The sequence below is a fragment of the Oryx dammah genome, unplaced genomic scaffold (assembly GCF_014754425.2).
Source record: "Oryx dammah isolate SB20612 unplaced genomic scaffold, SCBI_Odam_1.1 HiC_scaffold_27, whole genome shotgun sequence".
In the NCBI taxonomy this organism is placed as follows: domain Eukaryota; kingdom Metazoa; phylum Chordata; class Mammalia; order Artiodactyla; family Bovidae; genus Oryx; species Oryx dammah.
This window is the reverse complement of record NW_024070211.1, coordinates 134174108-134197868: the sequence shown is the minus strand read 5'-3', so window position 1 is coordinate 134197868 and position 23761 is coordinate 134174108. Positions and strand designations below refer to the sequence as shown.

General features: G+C 42.0%; 1 protein-coding gene across 3 annotated transcripts in view; it reads left to right on the top strand.

Moving 5' to 3' along the window:
- PLEKHB2 (pleckstrin homology domain containing B2) overlaps positions 1-3833 on the top strand; it is a 49675-nt gene extending 45842 nt beyond the window's left edge. For all 3 annotated transcript variants that reach the window (XM_040227882.1, XM_040227881.1, XM_040227883.1), the window contains one exon: positions 1038-3833. In XM_040227882.1, the coding sequence (XP_040083816.1) occupies positions 1038-1174 (137 nt within the window). In that variant the 3' untranslated portion in view covers positions 1175-3833. The remainder of the gene's footprint in view (positions 1-1037) is intronic.
- Positions 3834-23761: the final 19928 nt, after the last annotated feature.

Here is a 23761-nt window from a genome sequence, read left to right as displayed (position 1 = left end):
GGTTGAACTGAGAATAATGGATCAAGGAGGAAAGTTAGTACTGTATGTGAGGAAGTTTATCTCCAGTTGTGCTGGGTCTTCATGGTTGCATGTGGGCTTTTTCTAGTTGCAGAGACTGGGGGCTCTTCTCTTGTTGTAGAGCACAGGCTTTAGAGCCTGTGGGCTCAGTAGTTGTGGCTTGTGGGCTCTGGAATGTGGGCTCAGTAGTGGTGGCAGACAGGCTTAGTTGCTTTGCAGTATGTGGAATCCTCCTGGTCTGGGAATCGAACCTTTGTCCCCTGCATTGGCAGGTGGATTCTTATCCACTGCACCACCAGGGAAGTCCTGTGGGAACAATTTTAAAGCTAACTAGCTTTTGGACAACATATTGTGAAATATAGAAGAAAACATTTCCAATTGAGAACTTTTAATTGTGCAACTAAGTTTAAATTTGTTTAAAGTTTGTTTTTTAGATGTTTTCCCTCTGACAAATATTTTTCTCCATAAAGGCATAATGTTAAAAATGAGCAGATTATGTTAGCAGATTTAAGGTTTAATTTAATTTAAATATCGTTTCCATGAATACTAAGAAGCTGTTTAACTTCTGGATGGGGATCCTTGGTGCTCCCACAGTTTCTAGGCTCTGTGTGTCTCCTGTGTTCCTGGTCTGCCTGCCATCCTGATGAACACTGGGGGGACTGAAGCGGACATTGTAGGCTGGGGTTTGCAGCTTCATTAGGATTCTGCTCTCTGTAGTGTCCGGGACTGTGGACCTTGGGAAACTGAGCATCTTGATTTTCTCTTAGTTCCATCTTAGATATGGGGTGTCCCCCTCACTCGGCCAAGCCGAGTCCCCTTCACCTGTGGTGAAGGAGAGCTGGGAGCACTCACCAAAGTCACCCCCCACGCCCAGCTCTCCAAGGGAGACGAGTCTGTAGGAAGAGTGCTGTGCTTGGAGAAACCTCAGGAAGGGTCCCAGGCAAGTGAGCTGTCATTTTGAGTGAGTGTTGACCTTCACAAACTGCTCCTCAGGAGTCTGTTCTTCCCTTCTTTTCCAGGGCTTTATGGACAGCAGCCTGCCAACCAAGTCATCATTCGTGAGCGGTACCGAGACAACGACAGCGACCTGGCACTGGGCATGCTGGCCGGAGCAGCCACAGGCATGGCCCTGGGGTCTCTGTTCTGGGTCTTCTAGAGTCCGTGGACCCTCGGTGTGCATAGCTTCTGATACCCCGTGTGCAACAATATGATTTGCAGGGCATTTCTGTTTGTTATAAATGTTTTTAGTAATAGGTTTAATAGTTCTTTTGAAAGTAGTGACAGAATGCTTATAAGTACTTGGAAGTACTGCAGAGAAAGCTTTGGACTGCTGTTTAGCTAAAATGTGGACTCTGTGGTAGCACTGGCTCATTTGAGGGGTTTCCTTATAAAACTCTCTCAATGCTTTATTTGAACACACCTGTTTTGAAAGGCCATTTTCTTTTTAGAGTTAGGTCTTACTTAAGGGATAATTTATTTTAGTGTTTTGCTGGTAACATGGTGATGTATGAGTGAGTGAATGACCGTGGCGAGAAAAACTGCAGTTTTTTTGGTTTAATGTTGGACTTTGAAACCTCAGACCAGAACTGGCTGCATGTTACTTCAGGAGTTATAGGCTGGAACCTTCCTTAGGCAGCGGTGTGATATCCCACAGCCTCTGGGGCTCCAGCAAAGCTGACTGCTCAGGACGATGGATGGGATGGCAGTGTCCCCCCTTGAAAACGATGCTTTTTCATTTTATTCTTATTTGTTTGTTTTTGGTAGTGATACTTGGAAAGCATCCCAAATTAGGAGTAGACTTGAGTGTCAACATTTTAGGGCTTTATCATTTAAAACTTGAAGAAGGCACAACAGCTACAAAAAGGTGTGTGGAGGTAGGTTTATTTTTTTCAGAGGCATCATGGTTTTAGTGTTTGCTTTGGGCATTTTTATTGCCACTTCAGCCTACTTAGAGCTTATTTTTCTACTTGTTGAGAAAGTCTTATTAAGAGAGTGGGGAGGAGAGTGAAGTGAGAGCAACAGTTGCAGTGCCCCTGTTCCAGGGGATTGGGCTGCATGGAGGACGTGTTCATGTCCTTCTGAAGGCTGCTGATGAGCCCATCTCCTGTCCTGTGTAGGACTGGGCACTGTTGCTGCCCCTGAGCCTGTGCTGCATGGTGGGGGAAACTCAGGTTATAGATGGGAATTTCGGCCCAGAGACATGAATGACCTGCTCAAGATACCTCTCCACCTGACCAGGACACCAGCCTTGCTTTTATTTCTGACTTTAGTGTCACAGAGAAGCTTGAGCCATTTAATTTTGAGCCCCAACTTATATGTGAAGCTCTGAAAAACCAAGGGTCCTGCATTTCTGTAATTTTCTTATTTCTTTAGCTAGGAAGTTTTAAAACTTAAGTTATTCCAGTTTTCTGTCCCTCATGTTTTAAAAAATGTACATTTATAAAGGCATATTGAAGGTCTCTGCCCGTATACTCCATGTGGCCATGTTTCCTAAAATACACTCCTGGTAGCACAAATTCTGTTTTTATTTTATGTGGCCAGTTACAGACTCAGTCTTTTGTTTCACTTATCAGTCCACTCCACCTCTAAGGCAGACTTAAATAGATCTATCTCTGTATGGAGACTAGATGCCAAATGAACGTTGTGGTGACCACAGGTCTGTTTCCCAGCCAGTTCTACTGTACCTGTTGACACTGGAGAGTCTGCTTCCAGCTGAAAAGAAGTATACTTGGCTGTCATCTCTTTGGATGTGTCGTGTGGTGGAAAGTTGCCACATGTGATGTGTGACAACACTGGTTTTGATGGTTAAAATGTTACTTATTTTACATCATATGTAATAAGAATAGCTTTGTTCAGATGGTAATCATTATTCAAGCTGTATCCTTTACAAGCAAAATACTAAACTCAGTTTTTAATGTTGCACTGGAGTGTTAATTTTGAATTAGGAATTACTGGAACCACAGATTCTGAGTTATGTCGCTGAAATGCCCTTGAAGCAGATGGTCTCCCTGTGTTCCACCCCCTGACAGAGTGGGGGGAGCTGTGGACTGAAGTCCCGACATGCATGTGCTTCCCCATCTCCAGTCCCTGTCCCTCGCCAAGCAAGCCACGCTGGGCAACTGTAGTTGAGTCTGGAAGTTCACTGTCCCTAGTGACTTGATCCTGGGAGGAAATGCGTGCTCAGCATAATGATGGGCTGAGCTGCTTCATTTCCCTGGCTCCAGTTCTCATAGATGCCAATCTTTTGGTCACCTCGCTTAGGTAGTCCTAAATCAAGAAGCTAGGTGAGTTGGAAGGAACTTGTTCACTTTAACTGAAGTAAAATGTTTAGTCAGCACTTTATTTCCACGTGCACTTTTAAATAGTTGGCTGCTGTTATTGCACACATGCCAGTCTGCTTGTTTCTTAGCTCTGTGCGTTTAATTTCTTGAGTTAAAATTCAGGGTTAGATTTAAAGAGAAGGGAGAGATGATCGACTGTGTTTCAGATCAACATTCATGAAGTGGGCTGGACCGGGATGCAAGATCTGGATCGTGGGAAAAGTTCCTGCCATTGATACAGAATGACCCACGTTTGTTTTCTACATTAATTGTGATTCTGTGCGATCTTTCTCTCCTCCCAAGTTTATAGACACCGGCATGGAATGCAGTTCCATTTTTTTCCCCTCGGGTTGATCTTTTCTTTTCTCTTCTGATTGCTTGCCTGTCTCCAGTATTCAGTTGTGTCCTCTGAACCAGTTTTTCCCTGTATATGCAAATTGTATGTTTATAAGTGAAAATGTTAATACATTAAATGATTGTTAACCTTAAAGCATATTTCACTGACTTCTATTGTTTTTTTTAAATTCAGTTTATTTAAACTATAAAGATAAAAAATTTCAGGCATTTCTCCCATTCCCCACTATCTCCTCTGGCAAACACCGATCTAGTTTTTTAAAAATTATTTTGTAGTAACACCATTTTCTGCTGCATCACAGGCAATAAGAATGCCATTTATTGAGCTTTCCCTAAGTGCTAGGGAATGTATTGTCACATTGGAAAACAATACCTCATTAAATTCCTGTCTTAACTCTGTAAAGGAGGTATTTATCTGGGCTACACTGAATGAAATTGAGGCTCAGAAGTTAAAATTCTTTTCTTGAGAGCACAGTTATCTTCCTCAACTTGACAGTGTGTTCCTCAACTTGGCAGTGTGGGTTCAATAACTTTTCAGATATCTTTGGGTACGACTTCGTGTTTTTGTTGTTTTGTTTTAAAAAATTATTTAAAATTTTCTTTCGTTTCTGAATTACTCTCCTCTGGGCTTTTATGTCTATCTCCTCTGTTGCAGACCTCCATTAAGTTGTGATGTGTGGTTGCTTGTTATAGTTTAAGAGGAGGGGTCTTCATACTGAAAGCTCTGAGTCTCTTGGTTTCATTTCTTCAGAGAATAATTCTCTAGAATTTTGCTTGGGGACAGTTATTTCTGGGTATGGGGGAGGGGTGACACTCCACACAAACTTTGTAAGCTGTTTTACTTTTCAGCTGGACTTCATTTTCATCTTCTGTCATGCTGTCTCTGGCTCTTTTCTTAAAAATATTTTAGTTGTTTTTGAATAGCTCATTCATATCCGACTCTTTGCGACCCCATAGACTGTAGCCTACCAGGCTCCTCTGCCTGTGGGATTTTCCAGGCAATACTACTGGAGTGGACTGCCATTTCCTTCTCCAGGGGATCTTCCCAACCCAGGGCTCGAACCCAGGTCTCCCACATTGTAGACAGACACTTTACCATCTGAGCCACCAGGGAAGTCATACACACACATGCACACACACACACACACACACACACACACACGAAGTCATACACACACAGATTCAGAATGAAAAAGATTCACTAAAGGGTCTTCTATCTGCCCATTTCCTACTTTGTCTTTGCTTAACTACTTATACTGATTTATTTATTCTTTGTGAGTTTTTCTTCATGCATATATAAACTAGTACAAAGATAAATTCTTATTTTTCTGCCTTTTTTTTTTTTTTATGAAAACAATAGTATATACACCAGTGGTAGTCAGACTTTTTAGTCTCAGGGTCCTTCTATAGGATTAAAGTTTTGAGGCCTTCCAAGAACTCTTTAGGGTGAGTTATATCTATCATTATTTACTATATTAGATAATAAAGTTGAAAAATTTGAAAACTTTACAAAATTGTAAACCCATTGTATTTGAAAAATAGACTTTATAAAAATTATTTTCCAATATAAAATCAGTGAGGCCAAGTTGTTTTTTTATATTTGAAAGATTGTAGCATCTGGCTTAATAGCTCGATTTGTTTATCTACTTATGCATTCAGTCTGTTTTTTTTGTTTTTGATTGAAGGATAGAAGGAAATAAGGCCTCATGTAGACACAGAGTTGGAGAACCTTGTAGACCCTCTGAAAGGGTCTTTTGCATCCTCAGGGATCCTTGTATCATACCTTGAAAACTGCTGATATATGCTGTTTTATCCATTTTTTCACTTAACATATCTGAGGTAATTCCATATCAGTACGTAAGGAATTTGCCCATTCATACCCTTTTATTGGGTTGGCCAAAAAGTTCATTTGGGTTTTTCCCTAAAATGCTACGAAAAACCTGAACAAAGGTTTTGACCAGCCCAGTACTTTCACTAACAAGGAATGAAATATAGTTCAAATATATTATCTCAGTGTGGGGCTTGTGGAGGTATTTTTTTTTTTTTTTTACCTTGTGGAACTAGTGGATGACAAGGTTATTTGGAGCATATCTGGAGCTTCTCCATTGGTTGATGTCTCCAGGATCACACCAACATCTGAGACTGGGAGTTGGAGAATGGTGTGCACAGAGGCTGACTGCTGTGATAAGCGACCTCAGGGGCCGAAGGCCAAAATCTCTATTGCTCAAGTCTGCATCCATGAGGCCTGTGTGGGAGCAAGACTTTTGCTTCTGGTAGTCATGTGGAGATAAGGGCTGCTTCCAACTGGTACCTTGGAGTCCTCAGGGAGCTTTTGCATCCCGCTGGAAGACGATGGGGAAGAGTCCTTCTCAGCTTGGCCGTGGTGCTCAATCTTCTCTCATTCCAGTGGTGAGAGCTAGTCACGTGGCCCTAGTGCCATGCAAGGTGTTTGCTGTTGCTGCTGCCGCTAAGTAGCTTCAGTTGTGTCCGACTCTGTGCGACCCCATAGACAGCAGCCCACTAGGCTTCCCCGTCCCTGGGATTCTCCAGGCAAGAACACTGGAGCAGGTTGCCATTTCCTTCTCCAGTGCAGGAAAGTGAAAAGTGAGAGTGAAGTCACTCAGTCGTGTCCAACTCTTCATGACCCCGTGGACTGCAGCCTACCAGGCTCCTTCATCCATGGGATTTTCCAGGCAAGAGCACTGTGGGTTGCCATTGCCTTCTCTTGCAAGGGGTCTGGGGAGGTATAAATCTGAGCTCAGGAACAAGTTGCCCTGGCTGCAGCTGCTGATGAGCCAGAGTAAATGGTAATTCAGTTCAGTTCAGTCGCTCAGTCGTGTCTGACTCTTTCCGACCCTATGAATCGCAGAACGCCAGACCTCCCTGTCCATCACCATCTCCCAGAGTTCATTCAAACTCATGTCCATCGAGTTGGTGATGCCATCCAGCCATGTCATCCTCTGTCGGCCCCTTCTCCTCCTGCCCCCAATCCCTCCCAGCATCAGAGTCTTTTCCAATGAGTCAACTCTTCGCATGAAGTGGCCAAAGTACTGGAGTTTCAGCTTTAGCATCATTCCTTCCAAAGAATACCCAGGGCTGATCTACTGATGATCAACTATCCTTAACATTCAGTGGAAGTCAGATTTCTATTAACCCTCACTTGTACAGCATTTACTGGTTAATAAAGTTATGACCAACCTAGATAGCATATTAAAAAGCAGAGACATTACTTTGCCAACAAAGGTCCATCTAGTCAAGGCTATGGTTTTCCCAGTGGTCATGTATGGATGTGAGAGTTGGACTGTGAAGAAAGCTGAGCGCCGAAGAATTGATGCTTTCGAACTGTGGTGTTGGAGAAGACTCTTGAGAGTCCCTTGGACTGCAAGGAGATCCAGCCAGTCCATTCTGAAGGAGATCAGTCCTGAGTGTTCTTTGGGAGGAATGATGCTAAAGCTGAAACTCCAGTACTTTGGCCACCTCATGAGAAGAGTTGACTCATTGGAAAAGACTCATGCTGGGAGGGATTAGGGGCAGGAGGTGAAGGGGACAACAGAGGATAAGATGGCTGGATGGCATCACCAACTCGATGGACGTGAGTTTGAGTGAACTCCGGGAGTTGGTGATGGACGGTGAGGGGGTTGCTGCAATTCATGGGCTCGTAAAAAGTTGGACACGACTGAGTGACTGAACTGAACTGAGCTGACAGTGGACAGTTGCAAATTACATGTAAATTTTTGGTTCATGTAATACAGATGTTGCTGGGTCACAATTTTTTTGTTGCTTCATTCTTTCTTTCCCCTCTTACCAACTGGTTGGCAGGTTTGCACCTAGAGAAAGACATTCACCCTTTCCAACAAGGAACATAGTCATTACATCCATTCTTTAATACATTAAATTTATTCCGTCTATCAAGTATTCATTGAGCATCATGGCAGATTGTATCCTGCCTCCTCACTATTTCCGGTCCCCTGATTCTCTGTGAGTTACACATTCTTTTTTTTTTTTTTTTTTAATTTATTTATTTATTTTTAATTTTTACTTTACAATTCTGTATTGGTTTTGGCATAGATTGACATGAATCCACCACAGGTGTACATGCGTTCCCAAACATGAACCCCCCTCCCACCCCCCTCCCCACAACATCTCTCTGGGTCATCCCCGCGCGTCAGCCCCAAGCGTGTCATATCCTGCATCAGACATAGACTGGCATTTCGATTCTTACATGTTATTATACATGTTTCAATGCCATTCTCTCAAATCATCACACCCTCTCCCTCTCCCTCTGAGTCCAAAAGTCCGCTATACACATCTGTGTCTTTTTTGCTGTCCTGCATACAGGGTCATCATTGCCATCTTCCTAAATTCCATATATATGTGTTAGTATACTGTATTGGTGTTTTTCTTTCTGGCTCACTTCACTCTGTATAATTGGCTCCAGTTTCATCCATCTCATCAGAACTGATTCAAATGTATTCTTTTTAATGGCTGAGTAATACTCCATTGTGTATATGTACCACAGCTTTCTTATCCATTCATCTACTGATGGACATCTAGGTTGTTTCCATGTCCTGGCTATTATAAACAGTGCTGCGATGAACATTGGGGTACATGTGTTTCTTTCAATTCTGGTTTCCTCTGTGTGTATGCCCAACAGTGGGATTGCTGGGTCATAAGGCATTTCTATTTGCAGTTTTTTAAGGAATCTCCACACTGTTCTCCATAGTGGCTGTACTAGTTTGCATTCCCACCAACAGTGTAGGAGGGTTCCCTTCTCTCCACACCCTCTCCAGCATTTATTGCTTGCAGATTTTTGGATCGCAGCCATTCTGACTGGTGTGAAGTGGTACCTCATTGTGGTTTTGATTTGCATTTCTCTAATAATGAGTGATGTTGAGCATCTTTTCATGTGTTTGTTAGCCATCCGTATGTCTTCTTTGGAGAAATGTCTATTTAGTTCTTTGGCCCATTTTTTGATTGGGTCGTTTATTTTTCTGGAATTGAGCTGCAGGAGTTGCTTGTATATTTTTGAGACTAGTTGTTTGTCAGTTGCTTCATTTGCTATTATTTTCTCCCATTCGGAAGGCTGTCTTTTCAGTTTGCTTATGTTTCCCTTTGTTGTGCAGAAGCTTTTTATTTTAATTAGATCCCATTTGTTTATTTTTGCTTTTATTTCCAGAATTCTGGGAGGTGGATCGTAGAGGATCCTGCTGTGGTTTATGTCAGAGAGTGTTTTGCCTATGTTCTCCTCTAAGAGTTTTATAGTTTCTGGTCTTACATTTAGATCTTTAATCCATTTTGAGTTTCTCTTTGTGTGCGGTGTTAGAAAGTGATCTAGCTTCATTCTTTTACAAGTGGTTGACCAGTTTTCCCAGCACCACTTGTTAAAGAGATTGTCTTTACTCCATTGTATATTCTTGCCTCCTTTGTCAAAGATAAGGTGTCCATATGTATGTGGATTTATCTCTGGGCTTTCTATTTTGTTCCATTGATCTATATGTCTGTCTTTGTGCCAATACCAAACTGTCTTGATGACTGTGGCTTTGTAGTAGAGCCTGAAGTCAGGCAAATTGATTCCTCCAGTTCCATCCTTCTTTCTCAAGATTGCTTTGGCTATTCGTGGTTTTTTGTATTTCCATACAAATCTTGAAATTATTTGTTCTAGTTCTGTGAAAAATATCACCGGTATCTTGATAGGGATTGCATTGAATTTGTAAATTGCTTTGGGTAATATACTCATTTTCACTATATTGATTCTTCCGATCCATGAGCATGGTATATTTCTCCATCTATTAGTGTCCTCTTTGATTTCTTTCATCAGTGTTTTAAAGTTTTCTGTATATAGGTCTTTAGTTTCTTTAGGTAGGTATATTCCTAAGTATTTTATTCTTTTTGTTGCAATGGTGAATGGAATTGTTTCCTTAATTTCTTCTTCTACTTTCTCATTATTAGTGTATACGAATGCAAGGGATTTCTGTGTGTTGATTTTATATCCTGCAACTTTACTATATTCATTAACTAGCTCTAGTAATTTTCTGGTAGAGTCTTTAGTGTTTTCTATGTAGAGGATCATGTCATCTGCAAACAGTGAGAGTTTTACTTCTTCTTTTCCAATTTGGATTCCTTTTATTTCTTTTTCTGCTCTGATTGCTGTGGCTAAAACTTCCAGAACTATGTTGAATAGTAGTGTTGAAAGTGGGCACCCTTGTCTTGTTCCTGACTTAAGGGGAAATGCTTTCAATTTTTCACCATTGAGGATAATGTTTGCTGTGGGTTTGTCATATATAGCTTTTATTATATTGAGGTATGTTCCTTCTATTCCTGCTTTCTGGAGAGTTTTTATCATAAATGGATGTTGAATTTTGTCAAAGGCCTTCTCTGCATCTATTGAGATAATCATATGGTTTTTATTTTTCAATTTGTTAATGTGGTGAATTACATTGATTGATTTGCGGATGTTGAAGAATCCTTGCATCCCTGGGATAAAGCCCACTTGGTCATGGTGTACGATCTTTTTAATGTGTTGTTGGATTCTGATTGCTAGAATTTTGTTGAGGATTTTTGCATCTATGTTCATCAGTGATATTGGCCTGTAGTTTTCCTTTTTTGTAGTATCTTTGTCAGGTTTTGGTATTAGGGTGATGGTGGCCTCATAGAATGAGTTTGGAAGTTTCCCTTCCTCTGCAATTTTCTGGAAGAGTTTGAGTAGGATAGGTGTTAACTCTTCTCGAAATTTTTGGTAGAATTCAGCTGTGAAGCCGTCTGGACCTGGGCTTTTGTTTGCTGGAAGATTTCTGATTACAGTTTCAATTTCCGTGCTTGTGAGTTACACATTCTTGCCTGTTGCTCTGTTATTTTCAGGGTCTCTTCTTGCACTGGGAGGAATAGACCTCCCTACCTCACTTGAGATGTGGCGTATGGTGATTTTTGGCTCAGAAACATTGAGGTCCAAACTCTTGTGCCCAGGGGCTGCTGAGAAATGCGTGTTCCTGGGACTCAAGCATAAGTCCCGAGGGGGTCCCGGGTGCGCTGGAGTCTGCACTTCCAGCAGCCCCCAGGGGATTCTGTCCAGCCTTGACTTTTACCCGGTCTTATCTTCCTAGTGCCCTACCTGACCTGAACACTTCTGCCTTTCTCTCACCTCTGCAAGGAGCATCTTCCTTCCTGCAGTCTTCAGTGCCTGCTGACAACCTAGGAAGACTTTCTCCCCCTTCCAGCTCTGATGAGAGGAGTGACACAGTGGGACACAGTGAGGGATGGGTGCCTGGCATTGGCTTTGCTTGTCTGTCTGGCCTTTTCTCTGCCTGGCTGATGGGAAGTTAAATCAGAAGTGCTTCCCTATGGGGCCTAGGAGGGCTGGTGACGCTGTGCCCTCCAGGTGACATTCCACTGCCCTGCTGTGCTCTTTAGTCTCTCAGGCAGGGCCTCCCTGGTTCTTTCAGTTACCCATTAGGGGCCAGGTGAGCACTGCCTGGGCAGGGAATACATCTGGGTGCAATGGGTGACTGAGGCCTAGAGTTTCTGCAGGGAGGTGTCCTGTGCAATGTGCCATGGAGGCTGTTTATCCCAGTTTCAGCCACCTCACCTGTCCAAATAGGTACGGCAGGTACAAGAGCAGGCAATAACCACCCCCACAGATATGCAGTAGGGACCACATGAAAGAACTGGGGCCAGCACTGTGGGAACATAGCATGGGCTCTGCAAGTTTCAGCTACTTCTTCCATACTGAAAGTTGCTCAGTCTTGTCTGACTCTTTGTGACCCCATAGACTATACAGTTCATAGAATTCTCCAGGCCAGAATGCTGGAGTGCGTAGCTGTTCTCTTCTCCAGGGGATCTTCCCAACCCAGGTATCGAACCCAGGTCTCCTGCACTGCAGGCAGATTCTTTACCAGCTGAGCCACCAGAGAAGCCCACTTCTTCCATAAAGTAAGGGTAATAGTGGAAGTTCCACCCCAGAGGACACAGTGTTAACACATCCATCCCTTCTCTTCTATTCTGCTCCTAAGCTGTGGTTCTTTAGTGGCCAATGGGAACCTATTAGAAACAAATTCTCAGGCTCAGCTTAGAAACTTGAGTCACCAACTGGCCTTTAAATTGATTCCACTGTATGTTCAGATCTTGAGAATCACTGGTCTAGAATAGACTCGTTCACATCCTCTCTTCCTTCTCCCCCATGCTCTTTCTGTCTACCTTGGGAGCAGCTGCACTTCTTCCTTGCCACAACTGGTTCTGAGAGTCACCACTGGGTGTCAGAGCAGCCCCAGGAATGTCCCTGCTGTCACACCTGCTCTCAGGTCCTTCCAACGTCTGCTGTTGTCTCCTGGGGCTTCCCAGACATAGCCCAGAAGAAGGGGAAGTGCTTGGATCCGGGCATGGGGTTGATTGCAGTGTCTCAAAGTCCTGTACCCATGCTTTGCTTCCTTGTCACAGGCTTGGGCTGAAGCACCTGCTCCACGGCTCTGCCTCCAATGTTTCTGGGCTGAGAAGGGGCCTCAGGGAGGTCCTGAGAGGCTAAGGGGCCTGCCTGAGATCACCCCTGAGCCTTGTCAGGGTGAGGTCTTTGCCCTGTCCTTTCCTCTGTGTGAATCGGCTCAAGCCCACTCAGAGCCTACCCTCCCATGTGCTCAGCAAACTCCTGCACCCTGCTTGGTGCCAGGCACAGCCCTGGGCCAAACAGATAAGGCTGCCACCTTGTGGAGTCTGCAAGGACTCAGCAACCACCCTGCCAGCCATCCAGTCAACCAGCCAGGGTGAGGGATAAGGAAGGCTGACGGGGTGGTGGGCGCATGTAGAGAGTAGCTAGGCTACTGGAGGTGTGGACACAGTGGTCAGGGGATGTGGCCATAGAGGTTTGGCAAGTGGAGGTTGTCATTATCTTGACATGCTTCAGTGGAAAATGGAGAGGGCGGGAGTATCGATTTGGGACAAGGCCTGCACACAGACCACACCCCCCCGCCCCCGCCGACACTTCCACCCCGGCTTTCCATCCCCAAGCACCTATCTCAAGGGCCTGGTCTCAGGCATTAGGGCTATCAGCCAGCTCTGAAGCTCCTCTTCTTCTTTGGGGGTTAAGCCTCTGAGCACACCAGGTGATGTAAGCTGAGCATCTTTTGAGAGTGCAGTGCATGCGGGTTTCATCTACTTTGAGACCCTCACCAAGGGGGCTCTGGCACATGAGGATGAGAGGTCCAGGGGCCACATTTTGGCTTCAGGAGGAGCCACAAGGAGACGCTCAGCTGTGCACACACAGTTTGTATGTGCTCTCCAGATGGCACCCTCAAGGTGCACTTCACATCTAAAGTTGGAAGTGGGTATCACCATTATTGTCATTTGCTGCCAGGGTCGAGTCTGGCCCTGAGTTGCACCCACTCTGAGTGTCTGGGCCAGGCTGTCCCTGGCGCCTGTGTGCCACATGCCACAAGGTCTGTAAGAAAGCCCTGATCACCAGTGCAGGAAGGTGAGTGCCTGCTCAGTGACCAGGAAGGAGAGCCTTGGAGAGAGATGTGCCCAGCTGTTTCCTTTCCTGCCCTCCTCCCCTCTGAAGCCTCAGCAGTCTCATTTGTAAAAGGGAGACGTGGCAGCAGCTGCCCCAGAGCTAACATGCAGGACACTCTTAAAGAGTGTCCAGCATAGGTGAGCACCCTGTGTGCAGCTCCTAGGACTGGTTTCACAGGTGAGGACACCAAAGCCCAGGAAGGTAACCCAGTCAGGGCTCCTGGGACTGTCCCCTCTCTTAGAACTGGGTTCCAGCATGTACTTGTGGATGACATGGGGCTAGGTGCTTAGCAGTGGTGGAATGCACTAACATTTGTTGAATATTCAGGGATGAACAGAAGCATCTTACTAGACCAACACTTGGGCCAAAGAGTGACCACGCTGATGAAGGAGTGATGTCAGCTTGTCCTGGACTGAAGCGGCCAGTGTAGAGTATAGACAGTGTAGACTGACTGGCCAGTTCTTCCAGACTACATCAGGAAGCGGCAGGAAACGTGGTACCAAGTAATGGGAAAGGCCTCTGGTCCCGTAGCTACAGAGTCCTTGGGCACTGCAGACTTCCCATTTCCCGCAGGATTCAGGCTGCGCACCTTCCCAGCACTGCACTGTCCCAAGCCTCCCTTCTTTTCAGCCACGGGAGGCTTCTTCCCCCTTCATGGACACTGTCCCCTGTCCCAGCGTCTCCCACCCCCACCCCTCTTCGCTCTTTGCACTTGCTGTTCTTACCCCTTGAACATTCCCTGCCCCAGTGTCCCCCCCCACTTTCTTCACTCACTGTCTTCCCAGTGTGGACATTGCTCCCTACCCACCGGCTTCCCATTCCCCACCCTATTCTGCCTCCCTCACAGCATGTATCTGCTCCCCAGTTAGTTGCAGCTCATCTTCCAACTCTCAACCAAAAGAGCACTTTCTCAGGGAACTGCACCTCCTGCCCCGACCTTGGAGACAAGCGTCTCATTTCTCTTATGGTGCTTTCCTTTTCTTTACTAATCCTCTGGGGCTCCTTCTTCAATACATGTATATTTTTGTAATTATCCAATCAAGACTCTCAGTCACTGAGTGGAATTTATCTCTGTTCCTTTTCTAGCTTCAGGCCTCCTGTGGCAGTGGGGGACTGGAGATACTGAATGAATGAACTTCCATTTATTTATCTCAATTTTCTTCCTATCACTTGCAAGCGGAAGTCACCAGAGACAAGAGCCCACCATGGCTTTCAGGCACTCTGAGGAAATTTAAAGCCTGCTTGAGAGGGGACCTTTGGGATCTCCATTCATGAGGACTGCCCACATTGGGCGGTTTAGGCCCCACAATGCCAGACTTGTGTGTGGTCCAGCTTTCTTCCATGCCCACTGCATGACCCACTTCCAGTCTGGAAATAGCTGGCACTGCCCCTATGGGGAGGCCAACCTTTGCCTTCTAATAGGAGAGTTTACTAATATTTAAAGAAATTTACTTCAATGAAGCATTTACTTCTGCCATTTGCCTATTTGTTATACCTGTGTCTTACATATATTTTGTTTCTCTCTTATTTTTTTTTTTATGCTTTTATAATATTTAACTGATACACTTTAATAACAGTCATCTCTCTTATTTTTTGTTTGTGTGTGTTTAGTTGATTTTTTTTTTGTAGTGTACATTTTGATTCTTTTTTTACTTTTCTGTATAATTTTTAGTTATTTTAAAGTGGTTACCTTTAACAATTAACAACCATTAACCACTGTTTCAATTAAACAAATTTTATTCGAATAATATCAACTTAGTATCAACAATATAGAAATACTCTGCTTGTATACCTTGCCATCCCTTACTTTTTTTTTATTTTTTTATTTTTTAAAAATATAAATTTATTTAAATTGGAGGTTAATTACTTTACAATATTGTATTTGTTTTGCCATACATCAACATGAATCCACCACAGGTATACACGTGTTCCCCATCCTGAACCCCCCTCCCTCCTCCCTCCCCGTACCATCCCTCTGGGTTGTCTCAGTGCACCAGCCCCAAGCATTTTAAATCATTATTGTTACAGATTACATCTTCATGCATTATTTACTCATTGATGTTGATTTTTAATTATTGCTTTATGTAGTTGCCTTTTAAATCATATGAGAAAAAAAGAGAAGTTACAAACCTAAAGTGCCAGCCTTTATCTTTACCTATGCAGTCACCTTTGCCATTGTTTTTCATTTCTTCTAACTTGGAGTTAATGTCTACGGTCTTCATATCAGCATGAAGGACTCTCTTAGCATCTCTGGTAGTGTAGGTCCACTTGTAATTCACTCCCTCAGTTTTTATTAATCTGAAAATGTCTTAATTTCACTTTCATTTTTGAAGGGTGGTTTGCTGGATATAAAATTATTGGCTGACAGTTCTTTTCTTTCAGGATTTTAAATATGCCATCCAATGTCTTCTGGCTTCCATGGTACAGGTGGAATATCAGCTGTTAATCTTATTGAAAATCTCTTTTATGTGATGAGTCTGTATTAAGCATTAAGCATTCTTTATGTTTGGCCTTTGATAACTTACTGTAATGTGAGTTGGTGTGGATGTCTTCAGTTCAGTTCAGTTCAGTTGCTCAGTCGTGTCCGACTCTTTGCGACCCTGTGAATCGCAGCATGCCAGGCCTCCCTGTCCATCACCATCTTCTGGAGTTCATTCAGACTCATGTCCATTGAGTCTGTGATGCCATCCAGCCATCTCATCCTCGGTCGTCCCCTTCTCCTCCTGCCCCCAATCTCTCCCAGCATCGGAGTCTTTTCCAATGAGTCAGCTCTTCGCATGAGGTGGCCAAAGTACTGGAGCTTCAGCTTTAGCATCATTCCTTCCAAAGAAATCCCATGGTTGATCTCCTTCAGAATGGACTGGTTGGATGTCCTTGCAGTCCAAGGGACTCTCAAGAGTCTTCTCCAACACCACAGTTCAAACGCATCAATTCTTCAGTGCTCAGCCTTCTTCACAGTCCAACTCTCACATCCATACATGACTACTGGAAAAACCATAGCCTTGATTAGAAGGACCTTAGTTGGCAAAGTAATGTCTCTGCTTTTGAATATACTATCTAGGTTGGTCATAACGGGTTCAATTCAGTTGCCATATCTCCAGGTTCATTGATCCTTTCTTCTGCCTGCTCACATCTTCTATTGAAGACTTCTAGTGTTTTTTGTTTCAGCCATTGTGTTTTTCAATTCCAGAACTTTGGTTTGACTCCTTTTAATAATTGTATCTGTGGATATTCTCAATTTGCTCACATAGTTGTATTTGATTTCCTTTGGGTCTTTTCCATGGTTTCCTTTAGGTCATTGAGCATATTTAAGATAGCTTTTTTAAAAAATATAAATTTATTTATTTTATAGGATAGCTTATTTAATGGTTTTTTTTTAAATTTTATTTTTACTTTATTTTACTTTACAATACTGTATTGGTTTTGCCATACTTTGACATGAATCCACCACGGGTGTACATGAGTTCCCAATCCTGAATCCCCCTCCCACCTCCTACGCCATATCATCCCTCTGGATCATCCCCATGCACCAGCCCCAAACATCCTGTATCCTGTATCGAACATAGACTGGCGATTCGTTTCTTACATGATAGTATACATGTTTCAATGCCATTCTCCCAAATCATCCCACCCTCTCCCTCAGAGTCCAAAAGTCTGTTCTATACATCTGTGTCTCTTTTGCTATCTCGCATACAGGGTCATCATTACTATCTTTCTAAATTCCATATATATGTGTCAGTATACTGTATTGGTGTTTTTCTTTCTGGCTTACTTCACTCTGTATAATCAGCTCCAGTTTCATCCATCTCATTAGAACTGATTCAAATGTATTCTTTTCAATGGCTGAGTAATACTCCATTGCGTATATGTACCACAGCTTTCTTATCCATTCATCTGCTGATGGACATCTAGGTTGTTTCCATGTCCTGGCTATTATAAACAGTGCTGCAATGAACATTGGGGTACACACGTCTCTTTCAATTCTGGTTTCCTCGGTGTGTATGCCCAGCAGTGGGATTGCTGGATCATAAGGCAGTTCTATTTGCAATTTTTTAAGGAATCTCAACACTCTTCTCCATAGTGGCTGTATAGTTTGCATTCCCACCAACAGTGTAAGAGGGTTCCCTTTTCTCCACACCCTCTCCAGCATTTATTGCTTGTAGACTTTTGTATCACAGCCATTCTGACTGGTGTGAAGTGGTACCTCATTGTGGTCTTGATTTGCATTTCTCTGATAATGAGTGATGTTGAGCATCTTTTCATGTGTTTGTTAGCCATCCATGTCTTCTTTGGAGAAATGTCTATTTAGTTCTTTGGCCCATTTTTTGATTAGTTCGTTTATTTTTCTGGAGTTGAGCTGCATAAGTTGCTTGTATATTTTTGAGATTAGTTGTTTTTCAGTTGCTTCATTTGCTATTGTTTTCTCCCATTCAGAAGGGTGTCTTTTCACCTGACATATAGTTTCCTTTGTTGTGTAGAAGCTTTTGATTTTAATTAGATCCAATTTGTTTATTTTTGCTTTTATTTCTAGTATTCTGGGAGGTGGATCATAGAGGATCCTGCTCTGATATATGTCGGAGAATGTTTTGCCTATGTTCTCCTCTAGGAATTTTATAGTTTCTGGTCTTACGTTTAGATCTTTCATCCATTTTGAGTTTATTTTTGTGTGTGGTGTTAGAAAATATTTCCCTCCATTGTCTGGGCTTCCTCAGGAATGGTTTCTGTCAAATAGTTACTTTCCTGTGAATCAACTTTTCCTTTGTATGATTTGTAATTTTGTTGTTGGTGTTTTTCAGAGCTGGACATACTGAATATTATAATGTGTTTATTCTAGAATTTTGTTTCTTCCCTCTTTAAAGACTGCTGAGTTTAGTTTTTGAGGGCTGACCATCATTTAGTGACTTTTCTAAATACACACAAACGTGTATATATATACATATATATGAAGATAGATGACACTAAATGTAAGTAAGGAAATATATTTCTCCTGAAATGAGAATATCAGTTAACATAAAATTATAAAAAAGAATAAAACCAGTGTTCTGGAAGTGAAAAGCACAGTGGCTGAAATGAAGATCACTAGAGTCATTCAACAGCAAATTTGAATAGGCAGAAGAAAATGGTGATAACTATAAATCATAATTGTACATCCTTCCTTTTAGTTCAATTTACCTCTCCTATTTAAAAATGTTGCTGTTTTTGATATAAATGATTTCTGTTTTAGTCACCAAGTATAATTTATAAGTTATTTAGAGAGAAGTATAATCTATTGTATATATTTATATTTCTTCTCTTACTGTTTTTCTTTTTTATTTCTTCTTTGATCATTTCCTTAATGTTTGAAATATTGCAAGTACTAGCCTTAGTCTATCTTTAAGTCTGTTTATTACAAGTTATTTTAATTTTCTTTCATTTCCAAATACCTTTAGTTCCTCTTTGTTTCTGAAAGATAATTTCACTAAATATAGAAAATTATATTTGGAATTACCTCAGCATTATGGCAGAGGAAGATGCTCTCTTTGTCTCTCTCTTTCAGTCTATAGCCAGCAAAATGTACATAACTCAGGAAAGGTACCTCTGGCCAGCACACCAGGATGCCAGCGAATAGGTAGTTGGACTGGACACATAGAGGAGGTGGAACTGTGGAACAGTGGAGTTGGTGTCTGCAATCCTGGTCCCCTGGCTGAGCTACTGAGCCACAGCCCCAGGGAACCTGGTAGGAGTAGGGGAGGCGGTGCACAGGACTCTGCCCTCCTGGTTGCCTGTAGCCATGGTAACTGGGTAATAGCAGCAGTGGGGCCTGGTACTCCCATGCCTCACAGTGGTAGAGTCTGCAAACCTGACGATACCTGACACAGCAGAGGCTCCTGCGACCTTCCCACCCTCTCTCTCCCCTTGTGGGGGTGGAGCCTGTGAGCCAGGATATCATGGACATGGTGGTAGAGCCCACCATCTTGGTGCTCCAGGCGGCATGTCAGCAACCTGGCAGAAGCCAAGCACCCATCACTCCAAAGCAGCGAACAGTGATGATGACTCTGTGTGATGCCTCTGACTGAGATGGTGGAGAGTTGGAAAGTGTGACTCGCAGTTAAGCAGAGGCTTCTCAGGTAAGAGAAACCAAGAACATATGTTCAGCTACTGAAAAGCAAAAGAAAGGCCCATAATTTCTAACATGTTGAATACTTAGATAGCATATTGAAAAGCAGAGACATTACTTTGCCAACAAAGGTCCATCTAGTCAAGGCTATGGTTTTCCCAGTGGTCATGTATGGATGTGAGAGTTGGACTGTGAAGAAAGCTGAGCGTCAAAGAATTGATGCTTTTGAACTGTGGTGTTGGAGAAGACTCTTGAGAGTCCCTTGGACTGCAAGGAGATCCAACCAGTCCATTCTGAAGGAGATCATCCCTGGGTGTTCTTTGGAAGGAATGATGCTAAAGCTGAAATTCCAGTACACTGGCCACCTCATGCGAGAGTTGACTCATTGGAAAAGACTGTGATGCTGGGAGGGATTAGGGGCAGGAGGAGAAGGGGATGACTGAGGATGAGATGGCTGGATAGCATCAAGGATTCAATGGACGTGAGTCTGAGTGAACTCCAGGAGTTGGTGATGGACAGGGAGGCCTGGCGTGCTGCGATTCACAGGGTTGCAAAGAGTCGGACACAACTGAGTTGACTGAACTGAACTGGATACTTAGAATCAAGTTTTTTTTTTTAAGTTTTATCGAAAGTAGAAAGATATTCACTACTTTGGATATGCTGGTAAGGAACAAATTCTCTTTGTTTTACCAAAGAGACTGAAACTTAAAAAAAAAAACAAAACAGAAATTCTAGAGCTGAAGAACTCAAAAAATGAGATGATGACTGCCTTAAAATCATTAAAACAGAACAAACCTAATGAAAGAGAGAATTAGCTGAGCTTGAAGATAGAAATCTGTAAATGATGCAAGCAGAATAGGAAAGAGATTTAAGGCCTAAAAAGAGAGAAAATTCTACAAGAGCTATAAAACTCTTTTAGGAAGGAAAACATCATGGTAACAGGCATCCCAGAAAGAGAAAAGAGACAGAGGGAGGAAAGAGTTCCCAGAAATAATAGCTGAGAACTTCCCAAACTTGGGGAAGGAATTGAATAGTCCATGAAGCTAAGATAATACCTAATTACCTCAATGCAAAAATACTTTCCAAGATACATTATATTAAAATTATCAAAATAAATTACAAAGAAATTTTAAAGGCAGCCAGGGACCAAAGGATGGTAGCCTACAGAGGAACCTCCATTAGGCCATCAGCAGATTACTCAGCAGGAACTCTACAGGCCAGGAGGGAGTGAAATGACATTCTCAAAATATTGAAAGATTAAAACTATCATCCAAAAATATCCTACTTCTGCAATTTTCCTTTAGATGTGAAAGAAAAATAAGGGCTTTCAGAGATGAATTGATACTGAGAGTTCATCAAAACTAGATTTGTAAGAAAAATTGAAAGGAACTTTACAGCAGCACAATAACACTAGGGGACTTTAACACTCTAGTTACATCAATGGATTGCTCATTCGGACAGAAAGTCAACAATGAAATAGCAGTCTTAAATGAAATATTAGATGAGATGAGCTTAATAGGTTTATACAGAACATTCCATCTAAATGCACCCTAATACACATTCTTCTCAAGTGCCTATGGAACCTTCTCAAGAGCAATTCCTATCTTGCAACACAAAACTAGTCTAATTAAATTTGAGAAGATTGAAATCATATCAATCTTTTCTGTTCACAGTGTTATGAAACTAGAAATTGACTATAAATAAGTTGGAAAAATCACAAATATGTGGAGACTGAACACCATGCTATTGAAAAATCAAAGGATAAATCTACATTTCCTGAAGACAAGTGAAAATGAAAATACAACATAGGAAAAAATCTATGGGGTGCAGCAAAAACTGGTACTGGGAGGGAAGTTTATAACAGGCCAGGCCTACAATAGGAAATAAGCAAAATTTTAAATAAACAACCTAACCTTACACCGACCTCGAAACTTCTCATGTGGCTCAGTGGCAAAGAATCCGCCTGCCAATGCAGGAGACACAAGAGAGTTGATCCCTGAAGTCAGGAAGATCCCTAGAGTAGGAAATAGCAACTCCAGTATTCTTGCCTGGAAAATTCCATGGACAGAGGAGCCTGGTGGGCTACAGTCCATGGGGTTGCAGAGTCACACATGGGTGAACACACACACACACACAGACACAACCTTACACAACCTTACACCTAAAGAAACTAGAAAAAGAAGGCCAGACAAAGCCCAAAGTCAGTAGAAGGTAGGAAAAATACAGATCATAGCAGTAATAAATTAAATTCAGACTAAAGATAAAATTAAAAAGATCAGTGTAACTAATAATTGGTTCTTTGAAAAGAAAAAGAATTGACAAACCTTTGACTAAAAAAGAGAGAAGACTGAAAAATAACATCAGAAATGAAAGAGGAGAAATAACATTCATAGAAATATAAATTATTATAAGAGAATATTATGAACAACTATATGCCAACAAATTGAACACCCTAGGAGAAATGGAAAAATTCTTAGAATCATACAACATTATAGATGAATCATAAATATAAAATCTGATTAGACCAATCACTAGTAAAGAGATTGAAACGGTAATTAAAAAACTTCCCCCAAACAAGATGGCTTTACAGTTGAATTCTACCAGTCAAAGAAGACTTAAGATCTATACGTCTCAAAATAGCAAAAAAATTAGAGGAGTGAATGCTTCCTAGTTCATCTTATGAAGCTTAATACCAAAATCAGACAAAAAATAAAATTACAGGTCAATATCTCTAATGAATATAGATGAAAAAATCCTCAACAAAATATTAGCAAACTAAATTCAGCAATACACTATAAGGATCCCCAAATCAAGTAGGATTTATTCCAGGGATGCAAGGATGGTTCATCCACAAATCAATCTACATGCTACATCACAGTAACAAAATAAAGGATAAAAATCATATGATCATCTCAGTACATACAGAAAAAAGCATCTGACAAGATTTGAAGCCCACTTATGATTTTAAAAAGCTCTCAATAAAATGGGCATAGAAGAATGTGTGTCTGTGTGTGCATTCAGTTGCTTAGTCATGTCTGACTTTTTGTGACCCCATGTACTACTGTAGCCCACCAGGCTCCTCTGTCTATGGAATTTTCCAGGCAGGAATGCTGGATCAGGTTGCCATTTCCTACTCCAGGGGATCTTATCTTCCCAACCCAAGAACTGAACCTACATCTCTTGCATCTCCTTTACTGGCAGGTGGATTCTTTACCACTGTGTCACCTGGGAAACCCATAGAGGAATGCACCTCTACATAATTAAGGTCTTGTATGACAAATCCACAGCTAACATTATACTCCCGTGGTGGATTCATGTCAATGTATGGCAAAACCAATACAGAATTGTAAAGTAAAATAAAAAATAAATTAAAAAAAAAAAAAAAAAAACAACAAAAAAAAATGAAACAATCCCTCTAAAGTCAGGAAGAAGGCCAGGATGCCGACTTTCACCACTCTTATTCACAATTGTATTGGAAGTCTCAGCCGGAGTGAAAGGCAAGAAAAAGAAATAAAAGTCATCAAATCTGGAAAGAAAGAAGTAAAACTGTCACTATTTGCGGATGACATTTTTTAAAATATTTTTAATTGATTGATGATTGCGTTACAATATTGGTTTGATTTCTGTCATACATCAAGATGAATTAAACATAGGTGTACATATGTCTCTTCCCCCTTGAATCTCTCTCCCACCTCCCTAGGTTCCCACCTCTTTAGGTTATTACAGGGCCCCAGTTTGAATTCCCTGAGTCATACAGCAAATTCTCATTGGCTATCTGTTTACATATGTTGGTGCATATGTTTCCATGCTACTCTCTCAATTTATCTCACTCTCTCTCTTCTCCCCTACCCTTGTCCATAAGTCTGTTCTCTATGTCTGCATCTCCATTGCTGAACTGCAAACAGGTTCATCAGTACCATCCTTCTAGATTCCATGTAAATGTGTTAATATACGATATTTGTTTTTCTCTTTCTGACTTACCTCACTCTGTATAGGCTCTAAGTTGATCCACCTCATTAGAACTGACTCAAATGCATTCCTTTTTATGGCTGAGTATTGCATTGTGTATACGTACGACAGCCTCTTTATCCACTCACCTGTCGGTGGACATCTAGGTTGCTTCCATGTCCTAGCTATTGTAAGTAGCTGTGGGGTACAGGTGTCTTTTTCAGTTTCTTCAGGATATAAGCCTAGAAGTGGTATAGCTGGGTCATATGGTGGCTTTATGCCTATTTTTAAAAGGAATCTCCATATAGTCTTCAACAGTGGCTCTATCAATTTACATTCCCATCAGCAGTACAAGGGGGTTCACTTTTCTCCACACCCTCTCCAGCACATGTTGTTTGTGCATTTTTTGGTTATGGCCATTCTGACCAATGTGTGGTGACATCTCATTGTAGTTTTGATTTGTGTTTATCTAATAATGAGTGATGTTGAGCATCTCTTCATGTGTTTATTATCCATCCAGATGTCTGG